General features: G+C 32.2%; 1 protein-coding gene across 11 annotated transcripts in view; it reads right to left on the minus strand.

Annotated features, from left to right (window-relative positions):
* Positions 1-24,780, minus strand: part of LOC146535671 (band 4.1-like protein 4) — a 37,145-nt gene extending 12,365 nt beyond the window's left edge. For 6 of the 11 annotated variants that reach the window (XM_085191393.1, XM_085191391.1, XM_085191392.1 and 3 more), the window contains exons 1-5: positions 24,471-24,779; positions 11,910-12,018; positions 8,305-8,409; positions 7,220-7,341; positions 5,228-5,325 (exon numbers count right to left, since the gene is read on the minus strand). In XM_085191393.1, coding sequence (XP_085047519.1) covers positions 5,228-5,325; positions 7,220-7,341; positions 8,305-8,409; positions 11,910-11,996 — 412 coding nt within the window. In that variant the 5' untranslated portion in view covers positions 11,997-12,018; positions 24,471-24,779. Of the gene's footprint in view, positions 1-5,227; positions 5,326-7,219; positions 7,342-8,304; positions 8,410-11,909; positions 12,019-24,470 lie in introns of all 11 variants that reach the window. The other 5 variants (XM_085191398.1, XM_085191396.1, XM_085191397.1 and 2 more) reach the window with 3 other exon arrangements.
* Positions 24,781-26,291: the final 1,511 nt, after the last annotated feature.

Consider the following 26,291-nt stretch of genomic DNA (forward strand, 5'->3'; position numbering starts at 1 on the left):
CGAAACATCTGGCGCGCTCGTGGAAAACAGATGAACATACGTGACATACTTTGTATAGCGATGTTATGGTTTGCAAAAATATATTTGTCATTTATATTTTTATAAGACTGGCGACAAAGGATGTAAAGCTGAAAACTCATACTTATGTATGGGTGCTTAAGCTTAAAGTTATAAAATTTTATAAGTTTCCTTAAAAAAATGGATCATTTAGCCAACAGAGACGTAAACGCGACAGGTTGTGGGTTCGATTCCTAATCTAGGAAATGTTTGATATTTTTATTTCTTCGTTCTGGTGTCAAGATAAATCGCTGTGTTGAGTTCCGACACGCTATGGAACGAGGATTTGGAGGAAAGTGGGAAGACATGAAGGTCAAAGAACCTCAACCAACGATTATGCATATATATCAAATACTCTTAAACTAATAAATTAAATAAAACCTAAACAAAATACATAACGTTCATTGAAGTTATATAATATAAATATAAATTTCATCAGATTTTTCTTCACATATTGAGTTATTTGTAATCTGTTTTGCGTCACAAGTTGAGTGTGAATGATGTGTAGACGAGCACATGAGGCATTGAAGTAGACGCGAGCTCTTACGAACATGTTGATATACTCGTATAGTAAACTAGCTATATATATATATAATATAGGTTATATTATGAGTAAGCGAAATCTTGTTTCATTCCTTCAACACTCGCCTAGATTTATTTAAAAATATATATTTGGTATGACTTAGTAAAATAAAAATAAATCTATGGAATTTGCCAAAGTGCACAACGTATTTGAGATATCATTATCAACGACAGCCATCGCTTGTCCACTGTTGGACATAGACCTTTTCCAATTCTTTCTCGCCACCACACTCGATCTTCAGCTCTTCGGACCCATCCGCTTCCCGCCAACCTCTTTAGGTCGTCGCGTCGGTCGAAAAAAATATTCGGTCGGTTGAAATATAATATTTCAAATATTACAGGAGATGCAATCAATGTTTATTTCTCCGCATACATTGACATTTTTATTTGTTTATTTTTAGTTCAAATACATCACTGTAAGAACTAATTAGCGAAAGGAAGCACGTTTCTTTTTAAAAGGAAAATATTCATAAGGATATTTAAAAAATAATTCATTTTTTTTATTTACTATATGGTTTTATCACATAATCTTCTCTTAAACAGACTTGCATAATAATTATAATTACTTAGTAAAACGTGTTAGTGTTCGGGTGATTACCTATCACGTTGATTAATGTGAGTGTTCCTTGAGACGGCTAACTTGTTGCAAGGACGCCCATTGTCTACATTCCCGGCACTTCCAAACAGAAAACGACTTTACTAAGAGCCGTCTAAAATAGATAGCCCCAAGCAGTGACAAATAGTATATCGTTGTTCACTCTTCAAACAAACTTTTTAAGGCTCAAGCAAAGTTTAAGATGAAATATGTTTTTACTTCATTCAAAAATATATCTTGCTTTTTTTGCACTTTTTTATATACTGAGTTCTATGAATAGAAAAAATAATAAATATGTTTTCGCTTATTCAATATGATGCCATAGTGACCTAGTAAGGATTTGTTTGACCGAAATCGGTGGATGCAAGTTAGAAATTTTTTTTTTCGCTTAACGTTGTATCCCGCACTTCAACTCTAATCTCTACGTTCTCATTAAGATTCTTCCATTCCCCATTTCCCGCCAAACTCTGGACACATTGCGTGTTGAGTTACGGTACTCAACGCCGCGCTTTGCTTTTGTTACCAGAGCGAGAAAATGAAAATATTAAATATTTCAAATTTAAGAAAAATAAAATAATGAGGTTTTTTGTTTTGAATATTCGTCCATTAATCAATATAATACGTAGTGAACACATTTACAAATAACCGCCATATTGATTTTGCTCTACAGGACACGAGTTTCATTTGTCGGATGGCATAGTCATTTTGTAAGGGCTTGCCCCTCGTTTTCCGTTGATATGTGTCCCCGGAGCCCTGGGGTATGTAGGTGAAATTAGATGCAAACGACTCTGATGTTGCTGATGGCTAATTTACCTTTGAAATAACATTACTAAGCTTTGGAAATAATATAAAAATGCATTTTTTTTTTGTTTTTGTTATTATTTATATTTTTGTCTTAAGTTTTTGAATTTAACAATGATTTTAGGAATCATTGTTCACACATTTAAAAGTCAAATCGAATTTAGACAATATGACGAAATGGTGTCTGCTAGTCACTGTAACAAATTTTGATTGTCATCTCTAGTGACACCCATAAAGTTATAAAAAAAACAACAAAATCGATTCATATTTCGATTGATGTAAAGAATTATTTATGTCGCTCAACCCATTAAGTCTCTACAATGCCTCACAAGAATACATTCATACATAGGTTGGTAAACCTCCCTCCCTTTACTTCGCGCAATCGCGTAAAAACGTTTTCGTTTGGTTTATTATTTTTATTAAAATGAGGGTAGAACTTTAATTATTCTATAAATATTGATAAGTACTTATATTAAATTGGGAAAGTAATTAGCTGACGACGTGAACCTTCAAAGGTGAAGAAGAAGTTAATTTCCTCTCTCTGACTGATTAGAACAAAAATATATCGCTTACCTTTAGTAGGTATAATTAATAATTTTCGTGTTATAATTTAATGAGCATATTTAATTTTTAATATATTTTTATATACTGAAAATATAATAAAATAAAAGGAAGATGAATGTATTTTTTTATATGGACAATAACTCAATAAAATAACTAAGCTATACATAAATAACTACTCAACTTAGCGTGGTATCGCAAAATGTTCTTAACAATGGCTGCTACTAGAGGTGTGGGCGGAACCTGATTGTCCGGTGGACAATGCAAGCAATCGAGTCAATTGAAAAATTAATGTATATAGAACACCGTTTAGTAACTTTAAAAATGTTTTTTTTTTATTCAAACTCATATAGACAGACAGATATAGCTGTTGATTTCCCCACTCAACACGCAATGCCTCCAGAATTTGGCGGAAAGTGAGGGACAGAGTGTTTTAACACTAGGTTCCCTCTGCCTACACTGCTGTGTGCGGGATACAGCGTAAAGCTGATAAAACACACACAAATCTGTAATTTTTTTTCGAGCTTCTCGCTGTATTTCACATATAGGTATGCACAGGGAATATTTGAGCCATTGCGTGATGAACGGCGAAACTAAACGTCACGCTTTGGTACCAGAGCGAAGATATAAAAAAATATTAATTCCCACGCTTATGCCCCTGCTCCACAACGGACTCAACTGAATTAAATGAAAAATTACATTATATACGTAACTTTTATTTATTTAGGTCAAAATAGCAAAATTTTCGTCATTTGATACATATTTTTTCGTTGTTCATATGGAACACTGTACTATTAAGTTGACCAGTGGTTTATTTGAAGGTAGTGGCGTGGTGCCCATGGCAGTGAGTCAACGTCCTCGTTAGCCTCGGGGGCCTCAGCTTTGTTCGTTGTTTTGTTGCGTGTATAACACAATTACGAAACAAAAAGTTTTGCAGATCGTTACAAACATATCTATATATTTTTTATTTAAATATATTGAACGCCTAACGACGAAATATTTGTCTTTATTAAGTCTCTCTCTTAGTTAAGATACATTTAAAAAGATTATTTTTAAAGTCTGGCTTTTATGGCTTTTAACATATAGCTCAACTGCCGTTGAGTTGAAGCCGTAGTGACCTAGTGGCACAAGCGTGTGATGCAACGGTTTCTGCTGAATAATTTGTCCTGGCTGTATGGTTTGTTATTATGTATTGATTAAAAAAATATTTTAATGATTTAACGTATTTTTTGATAAAACTATTGGTTTTTCTATATTAACTTGTTTATTTTACATTCTAGTCAAAATTTAATTTAGTATTAAAATTAATATTACATGGAAACAATTTTACAAAGAAAAATTAAAAAGATAAAAATATTATATCAATAAAAATGGCAGTGCTGCGATATAAAAGTTACCTGTTCAAATATACTGTGCAACTGCGCCTTTTTCCAGTTTGCTTTGTCAACGACTGAAGCCAAAAACATTGAAAGTTCATAAGCTACAATCGAATGAAATATACATATACGATTTACTTTTCGTTTTTTCACAGACGATACTCAAAAAAATATAGGTACTTAAATCTTTTTGAAAACGTATACAAACTCGAACTCGATACTCTGAAACGTAGAGTTCTGACCCCAGTGGTCAGAATATAGGCTATATGTACTAGGCTTACGTAGTAAAAAAGTTTCGTCGAATTTCTATACACCTATTAGAATCTATCAAATATTTTCATTTTTCTGTATGGAATAAAATAAAATTTTTATATAACTTGCTTTGAACTTATAGAATGTATAAATATATGCAAGTATATTATAGTAACCTCATTTATTCGAGTATTTAGCGAGGTTGTTATCAGAAAACATAAACGCTCGCCACGTATTAGCTAAAAACATATTGCTATTTCCTAAGCATCAAAGGTTAGGCCTAATATTCTCACCCCATTGGGAGCTTATCTAGTTACGACAATGGAGGCCTAACTGTCTAGGTTCCCAGGTTACAGTTAACAGTGTAGTGTACTTATAGGACTTATGGCCTAACAGACATGGTATACGCACAAAGACTGTCGTTGTATGACAGGTACAAAGAGCAAACTAACTGCTAATTATTATTATTTGCTTTTGCTTAGCTGTCTCTGCTTCACTTTTGGTGTAGTTTATTTATTCATTAATTTATTATCGATCTTTTAATCATAATATCATATACTAATATTTGTAAATGTAAAATTAAGGGAGAATAATTATTTTCTTACAGAGAGAGAGAGAGAGAGAGAGCGAGACTTTTCAGAGTTAGCTAAAACTGCTAACCTGCTAAATGATAATTAAAATTTGCTTTTTTTAATGTGAAAAAAAAAATTCTTAGAGGGAATCTAGTGTTAAAATACTCCGTTCTCTACTTTCCACTGAATTTTTGAGGTATTGCGTGTGGAGTGGCGGAACTTAACGTCACGCTTTGTCTTGTTACCAGAGCGAATAAATTAATATATTAATAGATAATAAATCATTACCCCGACTCCAATCGAATTAAAAATCCTCGCGTTTACAGTCATACGCTTGAGCCACTGTGCCACGACAGCCTCTTCGAAAAATGTCAATACGAATAAAATGCATTTATACAATGCAATATTGAAATTTGTATACAAATACTTACATTGCAACACGAAAGCGGCGAGTTCTGAGGCCAGGTCAAAGTTGACGGGCAAGCGACCTCTCAAAACATCTTGTTTCAATTGCAGAAATAGTTGATACCTGCACACATTGGAAAAAGAATATACCATGAGATGATTAATATACAGTCCAATTATTTTTTTATTATGTTATAGCAAAAATCTATTTATAATATGCCTTTCTTTCTGTAGGTATTTAATTTATTGTTAAACGATAAAGGTGAGTGAAAGCTAAGTGGGGTGCATAGCCCTTAAAAGGAAATTAAATATTAAACGATCATCAAGGCAAAGATTTTCAAAGATATTACGAATTGTGGGCTCTTTGTGTAAAGGAAAGACAGTTCGTGTCCTGATATAAAAAAGAGCGAACAACACAAGGTGCCGCTACGTCATAATAACGAAATTTTAATAAAATATTCTGGTATTTCTTTCAACTAGCTCAGCTTTGGCGAGGGAAAATGGAATCTCCTTAATATTCTTCTTCAACAACCTTAATTTTCACTGTTGTTTTAAAATTGCTAAGAAAATATTTGTACTTTGAAATTTCGTTGTAAAGAATTTTCGAACACAAATAGAGACTTAAAATTAGTTGTTTTTTCCATAAAATTTTATATAAGATTTTTTAAAGTTATATATATTTTAAAGTAAACATGCACCACAGTATATCAGTATATATTAGGTATCTAAAATAGTTAATAAGTTAGTATAATACCTACTCGTATTATAAATAAAGGAGATTTTAATTAGTACTTAAACTTTTTCTTTTTAGCCTCGCTCAATCCACCTTTTCAATATATACTCGTATAAAGGAATAAAACGTACAATTGTATAACAACTTTGACAATGAAGTCTGTGACTTTAATAAGGATCTGTAACTTAAAAAATTGGCTTGATGCCGTCAAAAGGGGAAAATCCTTTGTGATAGAACAGGATTGTGTCCAAGTTTTGTGAGACGCTTCCTCCTACTAAAGATGTCTACGTCTCAAGGGTACATAATCTTATCTAACATCGTTATTCTACAACACTTTATTAGCTTTTAGCTCCCCAAGGAAGTAATTAAATAAGATTCATCAATTTAAAAGGAAGTTCGAACAATTTAATTGTTATTTTCTGCAATATAGACATAAAATGCAAGCTGTGCCAGACAGTTTTAATAGGATCATAACTAGTGATATATTCAGAAATCTCTTGGTGTTGACGTAACATATTGCACTATATGTCAAAACTCATGCAATATTATTTTATTTGTAGATCTTTTTTGTAGTCTATAAAAGGTTATTTGAATATCAAAATATTCACAAAAGAAGTAATATTTAAATAAGAAAAAATACCAAAGAGTTTGTATGTTATTTTATTTTATTTATTTTATTATAAAAATTTCTTTGAATACCAACGTTGTCTTTAATATTTATTTTTAAAAAACGTTAATATTTGAATGATAATAATGATCATAAACTTATATTTCTAAAAAATACTTGTAATAGTTGTAATTACCAAAAGAAAATGTTATTTTGTAAGGCCATTTATAATAAAGAATGTGTGGAGCTGGTTTAATAAAACACGATATTTTTATGAAAAATTCCACAAAAGCACTCTTGCGAAATAAGAAAATTGAATAGTGAATGTAATAAGAATGAGACCTAATTAAGTTCAAAGTTTGTACCGAGGGTCAAGCGTTATTATTTTGTATAAAGAACGCCGCGTATTTCATTGAATTAATTCTAAAATAGTCTGGGACTATTTTACGTCGAAAACAGCTTCTCATTTAGGGGCACAATAACCACTCTCTTTAATTCTTCATAAATATTTTAAGCTAAATGAAGTAATGAGAAAAAAATAATATTTTACATGTTTTGCTTATGTATTCGTATTATTAAACAACTTGCTATATATAAAACACCAATGCACACTTTACTTTTACAGTACAAATTGTATGAGAAATCTATATTTCTTATGAAATAAGTTATTATACGTACCTCGTTATCTCTTCTAGCAACTTGCACGGGTCAGAGGCATAAAATTTCACTCCAAAGTAGAATGTGTGCGTATCTGAGCCGCGAAGTTGGCGCCGTAATCGTTTCCCCGCGTCAAGCCAGTGCTGGTGAAACAAAATTATATTGAATAAATACAAGTACGTACGTATATTCAAGGAACCCTTGTTGACAGTCAAAATAAATAAAAGTTCTGATGCTACCTCTTTCTAAGGTTATTCATGATACAATTATGGTGCAGAAAGGGATTTTTTTAAGTTTATTTTTATTATAATATCAGACATTTAATATACCGTAAAAATCAAATCAGTTATATTATTGTATTGTATTGTATTGTATTATGGTGTATTCCGCATACAGCAGTGGATGCAGTTAAGACACTCCGTTCCCTTATACCTAGTGTTCGGCGGAAAGTTCTCCACATTCCGCCGAAGTTTTCAAGGCAGTGTGTGTTAAATGGTGGAACTCAACTCTATTGCCAGAGCGAAGAAATGAAAATATTAAGAAATAATAATTCATTCCCTCGAGTGGGGATCGAACCCACAACCGTCGCGTTAAAGTCACACCCTTGTGCGACTGCGCCACGTCGTCCTCGTACCTTTCTGTGTTTTATCAATAAACGTTTGATACATTTGCAGCAGTTAGCAACAATACACACTAGCTGTCCTACGGAAGCGATATTAGAACGATATAACTTAAAAAAAAATGACTCTAATCGAAGTTTTAAAGTCAAAAATTTTGTAAACATTAGTGGACAATTCAGTAATATCAGTTGTGTGAAACATTCGATAGTCTTATACTAATAAAATATTATTATAAAGCCTCCAGCCTTTATAAAACTAAATGAAATTATTTTAATACATATAAATTTTACACTACGGCTTATGTAATTTGAAATAACTATACATAAGTTGAACATGTGAGCTTTGAACTCTTTTTGGCAAGGTCTTATACATTTCCTAGTACTAAACTAGACGTATAGAGCAGCACACGCATTACCTCTCCAGTTTCAAACTTAACAATATCAAACAAGAATATTCACTTTGGTAATAAATTCGACATGTACTTACCGTCTGGCTGTCTTGGTCCACGTAACGTAAGCCAAAATAAGCCGTCTCTAGAAGATCTAAGTGCCGGAATACCACGTCGAGGAGAGCTTGTCCTGTACTATTATCCTGTCGACAAGAAGTGTATGTTAATTTTTTTTTGTTAGCATTAGTTATATTTTAATGGTCTCTTGGTTTTATCAAATCAATGTTTTTAATGGTCGTTTTAAACAGACTGGTTTTTATTGGATTTTCTATATTGAATTCAATAACGCCTAGGCATTGATAAAAGTCATATTTCTTATATGTCTTTCAAGCTACTAGACAGATTTTCTCAAGTTTTATTTTTATTTCATAGATAAAACAATTACATTAAATGCAATTTAAAACATTACAATTATATTATATCTGTATCATAGCAAAAAAGCTCGACTCAAGTTCAACTTTGTACCAAAATATGAAATAATTTAGAGAAACTGAATGGTAATCTTATATTAAAATAATTTACCTTAATGTACACTTTACTATTGTAATAAAAAATTTTTCCGGTTCCGATTTCCGTAATTACAAAATAATCGATAATTGCGTTGCACACCTAGCTTATTTATAAACTTATTAAAAATTAAAAATAAATAATAAAATTAAAAAACATATTAATTGTAAATTGGTATTTCTAATAAAAAAAAAGAAAGCAGTAAGTAATCAAATGCAAATCGATCCCACGATACTGGCATCACTATCTCCAATTAGCATTTCTCAGCACCGGCTTTCCACAATTAAGCTCATTCACGCAACTTGCAAGACCAGTAGTCGGCCAATATTGGCATTATAATAATAGGGATTGAAGCTCGGAACTCTCACGCGAGGATCTGTGTGTGCTGATCATTGCTTAGTATGATTAAAGGAAGTCATTGATTGCTTTAAATATATAAATAGACGGTTTCCGTGACTGATTGACGGACAGATAATATATGCGAGCATTCGCTAGAGGTGTTATTACTTTGGAAAAATCATGACAGTGTTGTTTTTAATCATCATGAATTTTGTAGACAAAGAGAACTTAGTAACAAGCACTCCGTTGAGGCTTCAATCTATTTGAAATAAACCAGAAATATACATAATGGGTAAAACTTAATAATCTTTATAAGGAGAAATATCAGTAAATAAACTACATGTTAAACTCTATAAATAGTAGGAACTCAGTAACGATTTTGCAACACAAAATGCAAATACACAAACATACAATCATTAATATACGAAATAATTACCGCATCTATTTAATGTTAATTGAAAATAATCAACAACCAAGGCACCGGTGTATTTGTAATAACAAAAACGGCCATAGCTACAGTTCGTTATGGCGAACGGCAGTGTGGGAAAATTGTGAAACAGTTCGTCAGGTTGAATAATAAATGATTTAATAACAGAGCCCGTTTGTTCCCTACAGTGTGCTCAGTTCGAAAAACAACAAACGATTTGAAAATCCGTCGGCAATTGCTGCGGGTTGGTGGTGGTGGTGGTGGTACGCATGCACGCGATAGCCGCCGCGGGCCATCCTCTTGGTCTGTGTGGAACGACGAACACTTCACCGATGGCGGTATTTAATTTTCAATCTTTTTGTGCCTTATTGCACGTTAATTATACCCTCAGGCTAGACTTCATTACTTTTAGTATACGTTCGACTATGGTGATATAAATAGAATTATTTGCTTTACAAAAATAAAGTGCTTTCTTCTTTAATAAGTGTATCCAAAAAGTTTAAGTTATCGATTGCGATTGTTTATAAAATTATACTAATTATGATGCAACTTTTAACAACAAAATTTAAATCATCTATTAGCATGAAGAATATTAATTTTACGCAGCTACGTACTTTAGTTATCTCACAACTTACAATATTTTAAAATATTTATAATGATTAATATTTATATTAAATATTTATATTTTAATATATATAAATTTATTAATAAAAAAGTGGGCTTTGTATACTGTTTACGATTGCATTATACTTATTTAAAAGCTACAAGCAAGAAGTAGACCTAAGACGAAGTACGATATTACAAGGTGCATCTACGCAGTCAGCAGACCGTGAACCTCTGTCGACTCAATTTGTTCCTGCTACAATACTCTTTACAAACGTCCAACCAACACCTTTTACTCGTAAGCTCTATTTCTTTTTGTATTTAAAAGCAATGTCAAATGATATAAAACATCAAAATAATCTTTTGACATTATGAGATATATGTACAGATATGTATGTACAGTCGATTTTTCTAAATAACATATTAATTTCACAATTTAACAACTAACTCTTCTAAAATAACCATAAAATAAAAATAACATATAACATTATTCATAAAATAATAACGAAAGTGATATTATACAGATAATTATCTCCGAATAAACTGGCCATTGCACACTAAAAGTAGATGATATATTTGTGTAAATCTGAATTTAGTTCCCAATCGCTTCATTCATGACGTACAAATGTTCCCAAAAATCTCACCAATAATAGAACACTCAGATAAATTGGTTTCCAAACATCGATAAGATTCGTTTAATCATGCAATTTGTTAGCGAGAGTAATCACTCCGGCGTCCCGACGCGGAATGGCACTAGTTAGAACAAATAAATCTTTATATATTGGTAATGTGGAAGGAGAAAAGTTGTCACCGAATCCACTTGAGACAAATGTTCCTTTGTAAATGGGGAAACTGTAAGGAAAGGACGGCGATTTATCTAAAATAACCATACAATTTAGCAGAAACGTCGATCTGTCGCCGTTTCTACTTTACCCGACACAAACGATTTCAACCCGCCATATCTACGAAAATTGCTCGACATACGAATTTCTAGTAAAGATTCAACCTAAGTAAATGTGCTCTCTGGTTTTTATATTTTCTGTTATATAAATTCATACTTTTTTTACGATATACCTACATATCACATCGTAAAAGTTCGATTGTAGTTTTATATTGTTATTTAGGTTACTGTTTATGCACTTTTACCATATCTCCTTGAGAAGACAAGAAAACAAATATACTGATTATTAAGGCAACTAATACAAGAAGTTCTAACTTAGAAATTCGAAGAATAAAAATGACTAAATATTAAATAATTAATAAGTGATTTATTGCATAAGAATAGTGCGAGTGCGTAGGGCGCTAGCGAACAGTTCTTACATTCAAGACGCCAGGACAATGTCAACCAAATAGAATTTAATATTCATAGAGTCGACGTACAATTCAGAGAATTCATCGCCCGCACCTTGGACCCTAGCCCTGCATATAAAAGACCTTTCTTGAGCCCCTGGGTGTACTTCAAATAATTCGTCTCGGAATAGCTGCACTTCAAATGTACGCGAATAGAGACGGACAAAAAATCCGCGTTGTTTCATCATACAGCGAAATTGAAAATACCGACAGCGTCCGTCGGGACATCCGTCGACGTGAGGCCGGTTTTCAAATAAGCTTTCTATTTTCTGATATAAAATGTATTAGAGGTTTTGTTGGCTTAGGTGTTAGAACATATATTTTTGGTTTATTTTCAAAACTAGTTTGAATTTCCAATTCAGCTATGATAAATATTTTTTGTACAAAAAAAGTTTTTATCAAAAGTTATAAAAGTACCTGCATTTCATGCATCAATTCTCTCTCATCGAGCAGGACCACGCGGCAAGCAAGCGTGCGCGGCGCGGGACAGAGGCACTCCATCATTCTGCCGCTTTGTTGACACCTACTGAAAAGAAATAAAAGTATTATGACATTGAATTGAGATACTCGCAGTCAACTTTGAATTATAATATATGTATTTGCTATTATGACTGTGGTAAACCATTACAACTTATATTTCCATATACTAGGTACACATTGGGAATGCCCAAAGCAATAGTGACGATCTTCTATTAACGGTTCAGGCATTTCAAAACATAGACGCAACATCGAGATCCCCACAAAGCCAGAAGTTGTTTGAAGGCAATTACAGAGTTATTTGCAGCCAGACTGAATAGTAAAATCACCAAAGGGTTAGTCGAAACCAAATATATCCTCGTTAAAAGTTAGTCCGAGGCGAACGCGCTATGTTCACTGTTTTAACAATTTTATTTTAATTAGTAAGGCGCCGCCCTCCCTAATAGGCGGATTGGATTTGACGGATTTTTGCCCACCTATACAATTATATATAGCACAGCATTCATCTACGTTCATTGTGCCGAGTAAGGGATTTTTTTGAAGTTTTTTTAATTAACAGTTGCTCTTATACAAAAATTACAAAATGGATTTCTGCTTTTAATGACAATTAATATTTTAATACAATTATAAATATAGATTACGTAGATATATGTCAGTAATATTTTTATATATTTAATTGATATTACAAATTAAGATCATCGCGAAGATCATATTTTTAAACTGCAAAAAAAATTTAGAGTTCCATAAAAGTCGAACCCGAGTAGTAGATTTTATCTTAGAGACATTAATATTGCTGATTGAGAAAAGTTACAAAAGCAACCGTGAAAAGAATTTAGTGCATCACCAAACTTGTAACAAGCAGAACTTCGGAACAAACAACTAAGACGGCAATACGAACAATTAATCCAAACGACCCCAGCAGAGATTAGTGCCCCCTCTATTGACTCCAAGCTCCCCACACGTACTACATTTTCCCGCCATTGTCTGACCGGAAGGCAAAAAGAAGACTCGCGATTGACAACACAGCTTTACGCCGAACACTGATAAAATTGAACGTCATTTAATCGCGTAGTCTTTGATTTAAGCTTTATTTTTTAAAAATATTATTTCCCAACATTGCTATTTTAATTAATATGCTCTAAAACCATAACCAGAGATGTTTATACCTATTGTAACTTAGCATACTCTGATTTTGTTTGTCATCTAAGCATTTCACATAAACCTTTTATATCACACCATAGGAGTTTAATCTATGAACTTATATGAAAATTACTACCTTGTAACCTTATTAAATTTAAAAAAGCAATGTCTCTAAAATATTTGAAAAAAAGAAAATGGAATGACACTACACAGGGTTTCTTTTGTACTCCACTACCACAGAGGATGTATTTAAATTTTTAAATTCCTGTCATTGTATTTACTATCATGAACCAACAGCTGTTTCAATTAAATAAAAATGTACAGAATTACATATAAAATAGTCAATATGTAAAGGAGATAAAGGCAAAGAGAAATTACGACTGCGCTTCATACGGCGACAGATAAATGATCGTGACAATTTTTGAAGGCTTTTATTTTTTATTCGACAGCCACCTGCCTTTGTAGCGCGCTTTGGAAAAGTTATAATTCCACTATTTTACAAAAAGTTTTATATTTTCATATATCTTATATATTACCATTTTTGTGTGGCATGTACAGAGAGAAAATTAAGTTAGCTTATATTTCTTTAGAGTATACAAACTCTAGCAATGCTTAATCTAACGGATTTCCTTGACTAAGTTGAGTATTCCTATGACAGTAGACAGTAAAGAAATGTAAACGGTCTTATTTTGTTACATTACATTACATTACATTGTCTGTACATGCTTCACAAAAAAATATTTAATTTCTGTTTTAATTGAGTATTTTCATTATATTAGAAAAAATCTACTTATAAATCTCTTAAATACAGGTAATATTAAATTAAGGCAGTCGTGCCGCAGTAGAACAATGTATTTAAAGGCGATTGCTGTGGATCTGATCACCATTAGCGGGGAATAATTTATTTTTATTTGTTTCTTTGCAATTTTTTTTATTTTTAATAAATTATTTTCCTTAAGTAATTAAACATAAAAACAATCAAATAAACATCTTCAAATAAACGAAAGGAGCCCAGGATAAAAATAATGTAACAGTTAACATTTCATACATGTTAGTTTAAATATAAAAGAAGAAAATCAAATCTCAAATCTCAAAAACTTTAATTCGCGACTTTCCTAATTTTTATTACAACAATGTAAAGGAAAGCACTTAATCCTACAAAGAAGTAAATTTATCCTCATGGCGCAAATACAATCCCAGGTTTACATTCACGTTATGCTCTCCAATTTAATACGGCTTTTATTTATAGTGACAAATAAGTATAGGTGCGAGCGGACGCCTGCGCATGCCGTCACGTGCCTCTTCCATGCATACTAAAGTAAAATTCTACTTTGAACGTCAAACGAAAATTCATTGTATTGAACTTGGAGTCATACTCGTACCTGATCATTGAACGTGTTGAAGCAATATGAGAACAATGACTTTTCACTCTGTTACCGTTCTGTTTATCATTTACTAGAGACTTATACATGGTTTCGCTCGCTTAAAGTTTTATAATCAAAGGGTAATATTTCTGTAATATTTTTTTTGCTACAAAGTATCTCTGTTGTAGTAAAAAGTGTCTTTCTTATAAGAAAGATATACTTAGAGGTATACCTCTAAGCATAAGTGTACAAAGTTTCATGATAATCGGTTCATGCCATAGTGAATAGAGTATAGTATCTCTTGCATTGCGTATTATGTATTTAACTAAACCCACCCTCACGCCGTGTTTTCTCAATTCATAATGGGAAAAGTAGTTTTTTTATAGAAAAAAACAAGACAAACGAGCTTAAGGGTCGCCCGATAGTAAGTGATCGCCAAAGCCATGTAACACCAGAGGAGCTACAGGTGCGTTGTCAGCCTTTAAGGTGGCGCGTGAAGGGAAATTCCTACAAAACCGCACACTACTCGCACTCCACGTATCCAGATGGCGAGGATCATATTTGAGCTTGTGACAACTGTGCGGTTAGAAACGGGTCGGTAGGAGGTACCAAAGGACTAAAGGTCAAAAAGTTTTAATTTAATTATACTACAAAATATACCTGAATATAATTTTAATTTATAGACCAAGCTACGCTTGTATAAATAGTATTATTTTTCAATAGTTTCTTTTACCTAGTTAAAATATAAACAACCTGCTAAAAAATTTAAAGCTCGACACATTTAGATCGATAATTAATCTGACCTTTGACCAGCAGCACGTGAACCATTTTATTCGATTCACTGGCTTGAAAGGTGGAATGGTGGCTTTGTAGCTACGCAATTAATATAGACGCTTTATTGACATCAATCAAAATGAGTTTTTGTTTTCTAAAACTGCTATAAAGAAAAATGCTAGCTGAGGTTCTAGTATGTAAATAAATAACATAATTTTATAGTAATAAGAATAATAGCACCGTAGAAATGATAAGCTTGGTTGGAAAACAAAAGACAAACAGAGTAAATGTCTACGCAGTTAGCAAGACAAAGCTTGAGATCTTAATAAGCATCTCAGAATTCTGTCTCAGAATGAGCAACTTAATAGGCACATTTAATAGAATTGAATAATTTATTTAACGTAAAAGTGATAAGCTGTACAAATTTTTGGTCTATTATTGTCTTGAAATACGAAATTAAACAGCAACGCTACAGGCTTGCTCCTATTAAGTAAAATAACCATGCTCGAGTTTTATGTAGCAATAAGTTGCACGCAAGTGTTAGTACCATATATACAGTAAGTGTTAGTACCATATATATAGTACCATATATACAGTTAGTACCATATACATAGTACAATATGTATCTACACTGTACTTTGTTATAAACTGTAATTTTTAAGCTTCGATAGAAATTTAAATAACTTCTTTAATAACATCATATAATTTTACATATATTGTTTTATTTATATACCTAATATCTCTAAACTAATTGTAACATATGTGCTATTCTGATATACATATAAGCTACTATAAAGTTTCATTTAAATCTGTTCAGTAGTTTTTGCGTGAGATTGGAACAAGCATCCATCCTCATATTTTTTACATATAAATAATAATAGTAGGACATGTTCAGTATATATCATGAAAATTATTCTAATAAGTATAATTATTCTGATATATACGTACCTATGTAAAGTTTTATCTAAATCCTTTCAGTAGTTTTTGAGTGAAAGAAGAACAAAGATAATCTCTCATTTATCTTTCGTTTCCTTAAGGAAATGAAATTGAAAGAATCAATTTTGTATGATGTGTGTAATTGTTATGTCTTTTTTTATAATAAGTAAAAAATATATTGCAAAAAAAACAATCAGCAACAATTTAAGTTTTATAGCAAATGTAACAAAGTTGCCGATGTATAACATGAAATAAAGTTAGCAAATTACTTGGGTTCGAATGGTTATTTGGAATGGAGCCAAAGAGCATAGCTAGAGAATTGCTTGCAAATGATATAAACGCTGGCGACATACATACGAGTACGTCGTACACTATTAAATTACAAAAAGTGCCAAAGAATTTCTAAAAAGGAAATTTTTAAATTATAAGAATAAGAAATGGGGAAAAAAAAATCAGTAATAATATTTCCTCAATACAATTCAAGTGTTCATTTCAAAGAAGAGGTTAAGTTTTTACTTCCAAAAATTAGAAGACACGTTTGTTATTAAGAGTAATTTCCTCGACTCTAAAATTACCGCAGGTAGCTTGCGGCGATCTCTCATAACAATCAGAGGAACTGAGATCAGACGGTCCACGTTAAGGCTTACCTTCACTCCCCTACTCCGCCCACTATTTAAAAAATTTCAAACTCGCCTGGGAATTAACTAGTTCAATGTTTTAATGGTTTTTTTTATTATGTAGAAGGCTGTACGATAATTTTCTGTCCAAAAAAACTAGTCTTGTTATTAGGTTTAAATTACTTAGTAGATATATTATTTAAAATTATCTATTTTAAGTTAAAATATGGTTAACTTAAACTATATCAGTATAATATAGTTTCCTTTTTATCGTTGTTTCCAGTGAACCTGCCACACACACTACAGCCAACGCCAGCGCATTGTCCTAAAATCGATAGTGCGTGTAGAATGAATTCATCCATGGAGACGTACAATCTACAGGTAAGATTAATGTGAAATTATCAATTCTGTTCTGAAGTATTGATTCGGCGGAAAATGAAGAACGGAAGTGTCTTAATGGGAACGGAGGAACCTGGGAACCTAAAGTCTTAACATTAGGTTCCCAGGTTCCTTTTACCTACACCGCCATTCTCAGGATAAAGCATGAAGCTAAAAAAATGTATATGTATTTCTGCTCAATTTTTTACATTGTAAAATGATACATTCCAATAAGTATATGATAAACTTGATATTTCTATATTTTACATTATGTATTTAACGATAGAAATAAGTAGATAAATATTACATGTCTCAGAATAAATCTTTAAAGAAATATTAATACACCATTTATTTCATTTTACATGATTCAACAAAAATAAAAATCCTTAAAAATAAAACTTTAAACGGAAAGAGTTTATGTTACATATTTATTTTCTTAAAAAATATACTGTGACGATTTTTAATATATTGAAACCATACAACCAAGGAAGTGTGTTCTTTATTTTTTGTGATGTATTTATACTGGAGGCTTAATTAAAAAGTTGCAGTTATTAAATAAGGATTCCCAGCTAGGTTCCTGTCGAGCTTGGTGCCTCCAAATGGAATTTTAATAACCTCCCTTTCCCCCACAGGCCACAGCACATTAGACTATGAACGATGCACTAGTGTGAGATTTAAACGCGCTCGTTGAAATCCCGTGTACAAGATTAATTGTTTCTATTAACTATGAATGGGTGTTCGTGTTGCTCTGGATGTAATTGATTTAAGGATATAACGCATGTAATCCTTAATGAAAATAGTTTCTGTACTGTACTAATTTAGAGTAATTAATTCATTTTTACCTTATTATAATACTTGGATTTTTAAATAAACAATATATTTACTCTGATTGTAAATATAACCTTATTAACAAATATAACACAATTTAGTTTAAAAGTGTATTCTTTATTATAAACAGCATAAGTATGTAAAAAATCAGCTTATATGAAAATTAAACAAAACATTTTTTAAATTGACCAAATGTTTTTGGATAATGTAGGGCACAAAAATGGTTTCAAATTGTTTCCCAATTTTTTTTTTACAGAATAATAAAAAAATAAGAAGTGGTTTTGGCAAGTGGTTAGTTAATTATATACTCCTATACTCAAAATCTTTGGCGGAATATCAAGTGTACATAGGTACAATATAAACGTGAGTTCTATCTATTTAATTAACTTTACATTAAGTAAAAAGTAATAAATATTTGTCGATTACATAATTATTATGAATGCTTTACCTTTGAATGCGACTAATGAAACGGTTCTCCAAAATAATCTCATACTATACACACACCGCAGTCGCTTTGTGAAATGAAAGCAGTTCCTTTTATACGAAAATACCTCTTAATGAAACGCGATCGTCACAAATTCGTCTAAACTTTCGCAACGATGAACAGAAGCAGCGGGTGTCGTTTCACAGACTGCGAATGAAGCGCCCACCCGTGTTACGAGAGGGTAAATTAAATAATAAGTAAACTTTGGGAATTCATAGAGCTTCTGGAGGCGAAGCGTGAGGCGGTAAGGAGAGCGAGGCGATATTAGTTCGATTGATATTACAAGTTTTTGACCGCAAATTGTTCGTGACGAGCTCTAAATTTCAATCTATGTTATTTAGATGTATTGGCGTTGCGGGTGATATAAAGTTTTAGAAGCGCTTTCACCTCACTTTCATCTATAAGATAAATAATCGTTATTAAAATATTATATGATAATTGCACATACTAAAAGAAAATACTAAGGTGTTTTGGCCTCTACAACGCTACATAGAAGCACACATTCATACATAGATCGATAAACACATTATCTTCCTTTGCGTCGCACAGTCGGGTAAAAAAATTAAGAGCTTTTATAACTAAACAAACTCTAAGTATATGTACTTATACTTGTTATTAGTTTTTGATGCCTACGAGAGTACAATATATTCCATTCAGCGTGGACGCTTATTGGAACCGAAACGCTTTGAGGGCGACGATTTAATCTGGTAATCGGAAATGGGCATTGTGCAACAAAGGCTTCATCCTCCGGCAACGTCCGCGCCGCACCCGTAGGTACGCCGCGCCGCTAATATTCACATTCATATTTATATGACACTAAGCGTTTAACGTGGTTTTGTTTGTATAAAATTAATAATATAATGTGTATAGTTAGTATATAGTAATTTATATTAACTATAGTCTTGATTATATTGAAATAGATCTACTGTTTTGTGTGTGTGTGTTACTTTTTTTATAATTTCCATGCAAGTTCCATGCAATGTTGTTTAAAATTGAGGCAAACAACATACTAGCAGGCTTTAATTTTACATTTATTTCAAGACACCACCCAGACCAATCCAATATACCTTTATTTGGCGTTACCTCTGAAAGAGCACCACCTTTCAAGTTCGTGAGTACGCATACTGTCTTTACTACATATTAGACTAATAGCCCTCACCTTTGCTACGCTGACGTAGGTCTGGGTAATTGGGCCAATATCATATAATTAATAATAAAGTAAGCCGTCATCCTGGTACAGTTAACACTTGACTAATCTCGCTTACCAAAGTCGTATCCGATTTTAATGGAAATTTATATATTTTTCCCGACTGTAAAAGAGTAATGTTTTTTTGCGCGTATCTTGTATGTATGTAGGTAATATTCTTTATTACCTCATATCTCCAGAACCGCAGAACGAATTTACATATTTGAGATATCGTTAAATTTGTCTTAACAGCTCAAGTGTTTTAGTGAGTAAAACTAATTTAAGTACTAAAATAAAAAGCTGAAAAAAATATTTGGTTAAATTCCCTTATCATAGAAACTACTGATTCTAAAAGAACGATGAAGTACTAGATAAAAGGAACTTTAAAGCTATAGTTACACCCCTTTAAACGTTTCCATGTTCTACTATTCCTCCTGCCAGTTACTACTGGCCTCGGGCACTAAGAAGGCGTCATAGCATAACTTTTATTTATTTTCATTTCACTACGCGTACGAAACCGCAGGCAAAAATTAGTATTAAATAATATTAAACAAGTGTTTTGCGGGCCTGATTAGACAAATTTCAGCGTTGTGCGTCGATATACAAAGGGAACACAATTACACACACACAATTTCCCTTACGTTCCCATTAAACTAAGCTCATAAAATTCTACTTTTACATAGACATAGTGTATATAGATATAAGTATTTTTGACTTTACATTAGTAAAGACCAAACACAAATTTTGATAGATCTTTAGAAAACATTGTTACTTAAAGAAGACACAATTATGGATATATAAATAAATCTAAAAATTCTGCATGAAAGCGCGATGCAGACATCAAGAATACTCTTAAACCTCAATAATGAGCAAAGGATAAAAGAATCGAGAAACATTACAAGTGGAAGGTCAGCTATGAGAACCGCATATTTCTTGTCCTCCTCAAGGATAAGGAGGCTTGACCCCAACCGAGTTGCCTTGCGCGAATTCATAATTAATAAATACTGATTTTAATGGCGACTTTTTATAAATTCGAAAGCTTTCTACGAACGTCGGATGCGTTTTTATATTTATAATTGCTTCCTTTGAATAGTACTGGCTGTGTAATTCCGTGTGAATTTTAACAGTTTCACACGGTATATATGGAACAAAATTATAAAGATCAAAATATGTAATTACATTATTTTAACGGAATTGGTTTGCAAATCACTTTCAGATTACCATATCTCCTGACTTCTGACTAACGTCTGATTTTCCTGTTAACGTATTTTGATGATCAAGAATCATCAGGAGATATAAAGTAGTTTTCAGACAAAAGAGTTTCTTATGTTAAACTAAAAAAAAAAAGATTATTTTATAAGCAAAGTATTATGTATTTATTTAGCAAAGCAAAGTATTATGTATGTGGGTCGTTCTAGCGAAAATACGAAATTAGGGTTTCAAAAATTTATGAAAAATATTTGCAATATTTAACTATTCTTTTCTGTGAATTTTATAGTACTAATGCAACTAATTATCAATGATATAGTGGTCCCCAAAATAAGTGGGTTTTCATGGGATAAAGAGGGTAGTTAAAAAAATTGAGAATGAGGGAAAGATGCGGTACGTGAGGGAATGAGTGTTAATATATTTATGACAATTAAGTACTAAAGTACATGTTTAATGACAAAAGAAATCTCGTATTATACTTTAAATAACAAAGAAAAAGCAACATTTACTTATTAATTCTTCTCACAAATCTAATAATGTTATTTTTTTGTACTTAAAACATTGTCTTTTCTTTTGAAAACCACAGCGTTTTAAGTATTGCGAATCGCACTATTGATTTATTTAAAACTACTTACAAACTAATAAAGTGAAAGGAAAAGTACCATTTTTGATATTAAATAAAAAGGGCAATTCGCCAAAACAATGAAAATCAGTTTCAGAAACACAAAATATTAAATGTGAATATCAAGAATAGAATAATAGAATATTAAATGTAAATATCAAGAATCTTTCTTTGATCAACTCAGTTAATCACCCTTATCCATTTCCCTTACGAAGTAGCATCCTCTTTTTATTATTGATGGAGGCTGAATCTTCTGTAATACATCATTCCAATTATACAGTTGTTCATCTGTTAATGTCGGCTATTTCCAAGTTATAGAACCTCTAGTCATGTGCGCTTTCAAAAATTTCTTCACAAACTGAAGAAATTTGTCCATCTATGCTCCATATCATCTATGTCTATGGATAAGTCTTAACATCCCATTTAATACTTTTTACACCGTTTTTTTATAGATCTTGTATTGTTGGTTGCCTGTAAGAGATCTCTTAGAGAGAGAGCTAGAGAGCTCTTAGCGATAAGGCTGCCATTGCACATTGATCTTATAATATGTACTGTGTAAATCAAATGTATAATTCAATTGCAAATGTGCAATAAAGTGTTATTATTTTTATTATTAATAATAACATGGACCAGATTATAATATGTAGATAATATAGGGATATTATCTATATCTGGATTCTCATCAGGGATATCTTTTGAACATTGCTTACTATCCGATGCACTCTGGGTTTGAATTTTACATACCAGAATTATTCTTGGAAGACGAGTAATACCCTTAATGATAATGACTACACTTGCCAGTGCAATCGTTGCACGAAAGATTTATGAACTCGAGATTTTTTTGAGTTCCACGAAATGCAGCGATTGATTCTGATAGGCTTACTAAATTTTCTATCTCTACGATATCAGCGGTGGTTACTTCAATTAATATTATTGAAGGACATCTTTCGAGTAATATATTTATTATTTTTTGAGTTTCATGAAATTCATGGTATCAAAGCCTTCAGCCACAGCTATACCGGCAGTTCTTTTTAAAATTCCTCCCGCTCCATCGGGCGCACATTTTAATTTTAATTTTCATTATCGTTTTAGTCTTTTTTCCCTTGAACTCATTTCAGATACAGGTTTTACTTGTCCTTTTATCTTATTCTTTCGCGAAGTCTTTCTAAATTGATAGGATGACTCTTCATTTTTCTGTACGTTTCCGATCATACTCTTTCTTTTTAAATTTTAATTGTGTATCATTAATTAATGATTTTTTTGCAATATTTATGTTAATAAAGCTCCAAGACGAGAAAGCAAAAACCAATTAGCGTTAATGCAGCCAAAACACAAAAAGCCTACAAAGCGCACGGTTAAAATAATCATTCCCTCCTCTCGCATCATTCCCGCACTACAGATAATTATGAGGAAATGACGGTGAGGGAATGACGAAATTAAACATTACCGCCAAAAACGCACATAAAAATGCATTCTTTCGTATTGCATTTTATGGTCACGTTATAAGTTACCAAAACCAACGTTAACGTTGATTAGTTAATTACTTAAAATTGATTACCTTATTTTTATAAGGTGTGATGTAATGACGACCGAAAATGTAACTTAGTAAATTATGAACTAAATCTTTTTTTAATAGAAACTATGTGCACGCACATGATGAATTCGCTATAGTAAATTATTAGCAGCACTGCCAACTGTCAGAAACAAATGAGTGCGTTAATGTAATTCAAATAGTTCATTAAAAAATGGGCTGTGAACACAAGTGTGAAGGAATGATTATTGTTTTTGCCTTACCTTTATTTATTTTTTTGTAATTATGAATATTTTCAGAAAACCATTTTATATTAAGCGATCAGTAAAAGTCTGACATAAAATTTGGCGAAATGTATCAATTTAGCGACCATAGAGTATTTGAATCTGGAGTTTGGGACATGGCGAGGGAATGTTTTTCTGATGTTAACATAGGCAAAAGAAATATCAGATATCTAGTTTACTAGAAAGTCTTATAGGTATTATGTATCCACTATTGCATACTTAGTAACAAAATAATAATAATTGCTTAAATTTCATAACCACTTAGAAAAAATCAATTAGGACATGAATTTCGTATTTTCGCTAGAATGACCCATGTATGTATTTATGTATTTATGTATGTGTGTGTAAAACTAGATATCAGCTCTGTACACCCCTTCCCTTTTCAGACAATGTATTCTCTCTTCTACCCAAAGGTTACCTGGAAGAGATCGCTCTCTTAGCGATAAGGCCGCCAATTGTACTGTTCTATGTATTAAATACATGTATATGTGTCTTTTCTATGGTACAATAAAGAGTATTTTGTTTTTATGTTTTTTATTTCCGATTGATACGTTGATATATTAAACAACAGATTCGACCGAGAATTATGAAAACAATTTTTATTAGACTAATAAAGAAATTATTCTACAAAAAAGAAGAAAGAAATATTAGAATTAGAATCTCGAAATTTGAATGACACTTGAATAAGACGACAGTGAACTACTTAGTTATTCGAAATGGGTGCCTGAGTAAAGGTTGGCAGCCACCAAGACCGGGCGGACTTGTGAATATTTAAATAAACTATTAAAAAACAAAACTTCAAGGAATCACATCGTCATGTAGAACAGTACAGAATGCTGTGACATACCTACAGCTGCTATATGGCTAAATAGGATATAATTCGTGCAATTGTGGCTAAATCGAGTTTAATAGAATCATTATTGTCAAGGTGAGGTAATATTGTGGTTGCGATTGGATGAACGGTGACACTGGCCGCGGCGGCGCGGCGGGCGTTCAACTCACTCGTGGTCGCGGCTGACCACGGCCGCTGTTGGTAACCACTACTCCAAACATCAGAACCTTCCAAAGGAGGTGCACTATCTATTCTTTTTATATAGATAAATGTTTAAAATAATGGATAAATTATAAAAAAGAAGACTGATACCTACAAATCTGAGAACGGAAAGTGGACTCCGTTTCACCGAATCCACATGAGTATCGCAAACATAGTTTATGACAATTTCACATTAAATTGTACTTCTGTAGCCGGTATTCTGAACGTACACTTTCACAACACCTTAAGTTCACATTTTATATCTAGCTATTACTTTTTAGAACTTTTGGCTGAAAATATTATAAAATAGGAAGTACAACAGGTGTTATAAACAAAAGAGGGAGATACGCGAACGCAACTAACTTGTGCGAGGGCGTCGTGCCACCTGCCACCGCGACGAATAACTATGCACTGCCGGCCGGCGGCTGCGGGCCTGCCTTGCCGAGCGCCGCGCTCCAGCCAGGCTCCCGCGTACGAGCTCGTCTCTCGCTAACCGCCGGGTCAAGCTTATTATCTTATTTGAATTAAGAAAAATGTGAATATTTCTCATCTTCACATATTCATCGGTTATATCATATAGTATAATCCTTGGGAAAAAGCAAATATATTTACGCTGTATTTTTAGAAATATGAGATTTTTTTTTAAATTATAACATTCAAATAAAATGCTTTCAGCGCCATCTAGGAATGTTATAAATGGTTTGAGATTACGCCATCTAGTGAAAAGTAGTGACACTACATGAGGATAAGAACTGGCTTGAAAACTAGATTTTCAATAAAATGTAATAGATGGCTGAATTATTTTTGTTTGTGTTAAAAATTTACATATTTTACAGTTATAATTATTAAGAATAATAATAGTATAATTTGTAAATATTAGTTATAATACCTTTTTTTAATGAAATATATTATAATATATGCTATTGTATTATAATGTATTCTGACAAATACCTAGTAATGAAAACACTTTCAAAATAATTAAATAAAATACATAATACATTAATACCCTACATATTCACGATATTATATAATGCTTCTTAAAAATTAGGATGTATAAAGCAACTCAATAAGTCATAATTAATTTATATTCTGGTGAGAATATCAACGATGACCTGTTATGTGACTCATGCTCGGTGGTAGCAAACGTGACAAAATTCAGCAGAGAGGATTGCGGGTATGACAAAGGGGTCTCCATCGTTATATTATATTGACCATAAAATAAATAGTTCACATAGTTTGATAAATCTATCAGCTTCACGCTATATTCCACATGTACCAGGGTAGGCTGAGGGAACCTAGTGTTAAGATACTCCGTTCCACACTTTCCATTGTCATTATTTATATTTTAATAATGGCAAACATCTTTAAATGAACAGTAGCTGTCGTGGCGCAGGGGCCATGCATGCGACTGTAAACACGACGATTGTAGGTTCGATTCTCACTAAAAAAAACAGATGCGCCATAGATGCTGAAGTAGGTATAAAGTAAAATAGTTGTTACTGCAACAATACATTTATTATGTCCCAGTGGAAAAAAATCTTTCATTTCATAAACCTATATAATATATGAAAATTAAATTAATTATTTGTAATCTTTATATATAAAAGGACTTGTCCTCACTGACTGAGGTAAGACAAGACGCACGCACAGCCGTAACCGCTGTACGTAGAAACGTGAAATTTGAACAGATGTTTACTTTTGTAATCTGGACATCCACTAAGAAGGGATTTTGAAAAATTTTAACTCTAAAGGGGTAAAATAGGGATTGAAAGTTTGTATGGAAAAAAAATTAAATCGGCACCGATTTTTATAAAATTTCAAATTTAGATTTTTAAAAGTATTTAATTGAACACGTATTTCACGGTTTTTTAGAATTTACCCCCTAAAGGTGCCAATAAGGGGTGAAAGTTTGTATGGAAAAATCTTTAAATCGCCA

This window comes from Heliconius melpomene, chromosome 10, assembly GCF_056956725.1.
Source record: "Heliconius melpomene rosina isolate 202511_hmr_F chromosome 10, ASM5695672v1, whole genome shotgun sequence".
NCBI classification, from domain to species: domain Eukaryota; kingdom Metazoa; phylum Arthropoda; class Insecta; order Lepidoptera; family Nymphalidae; genus Heliconius; species Heliconius melpomene.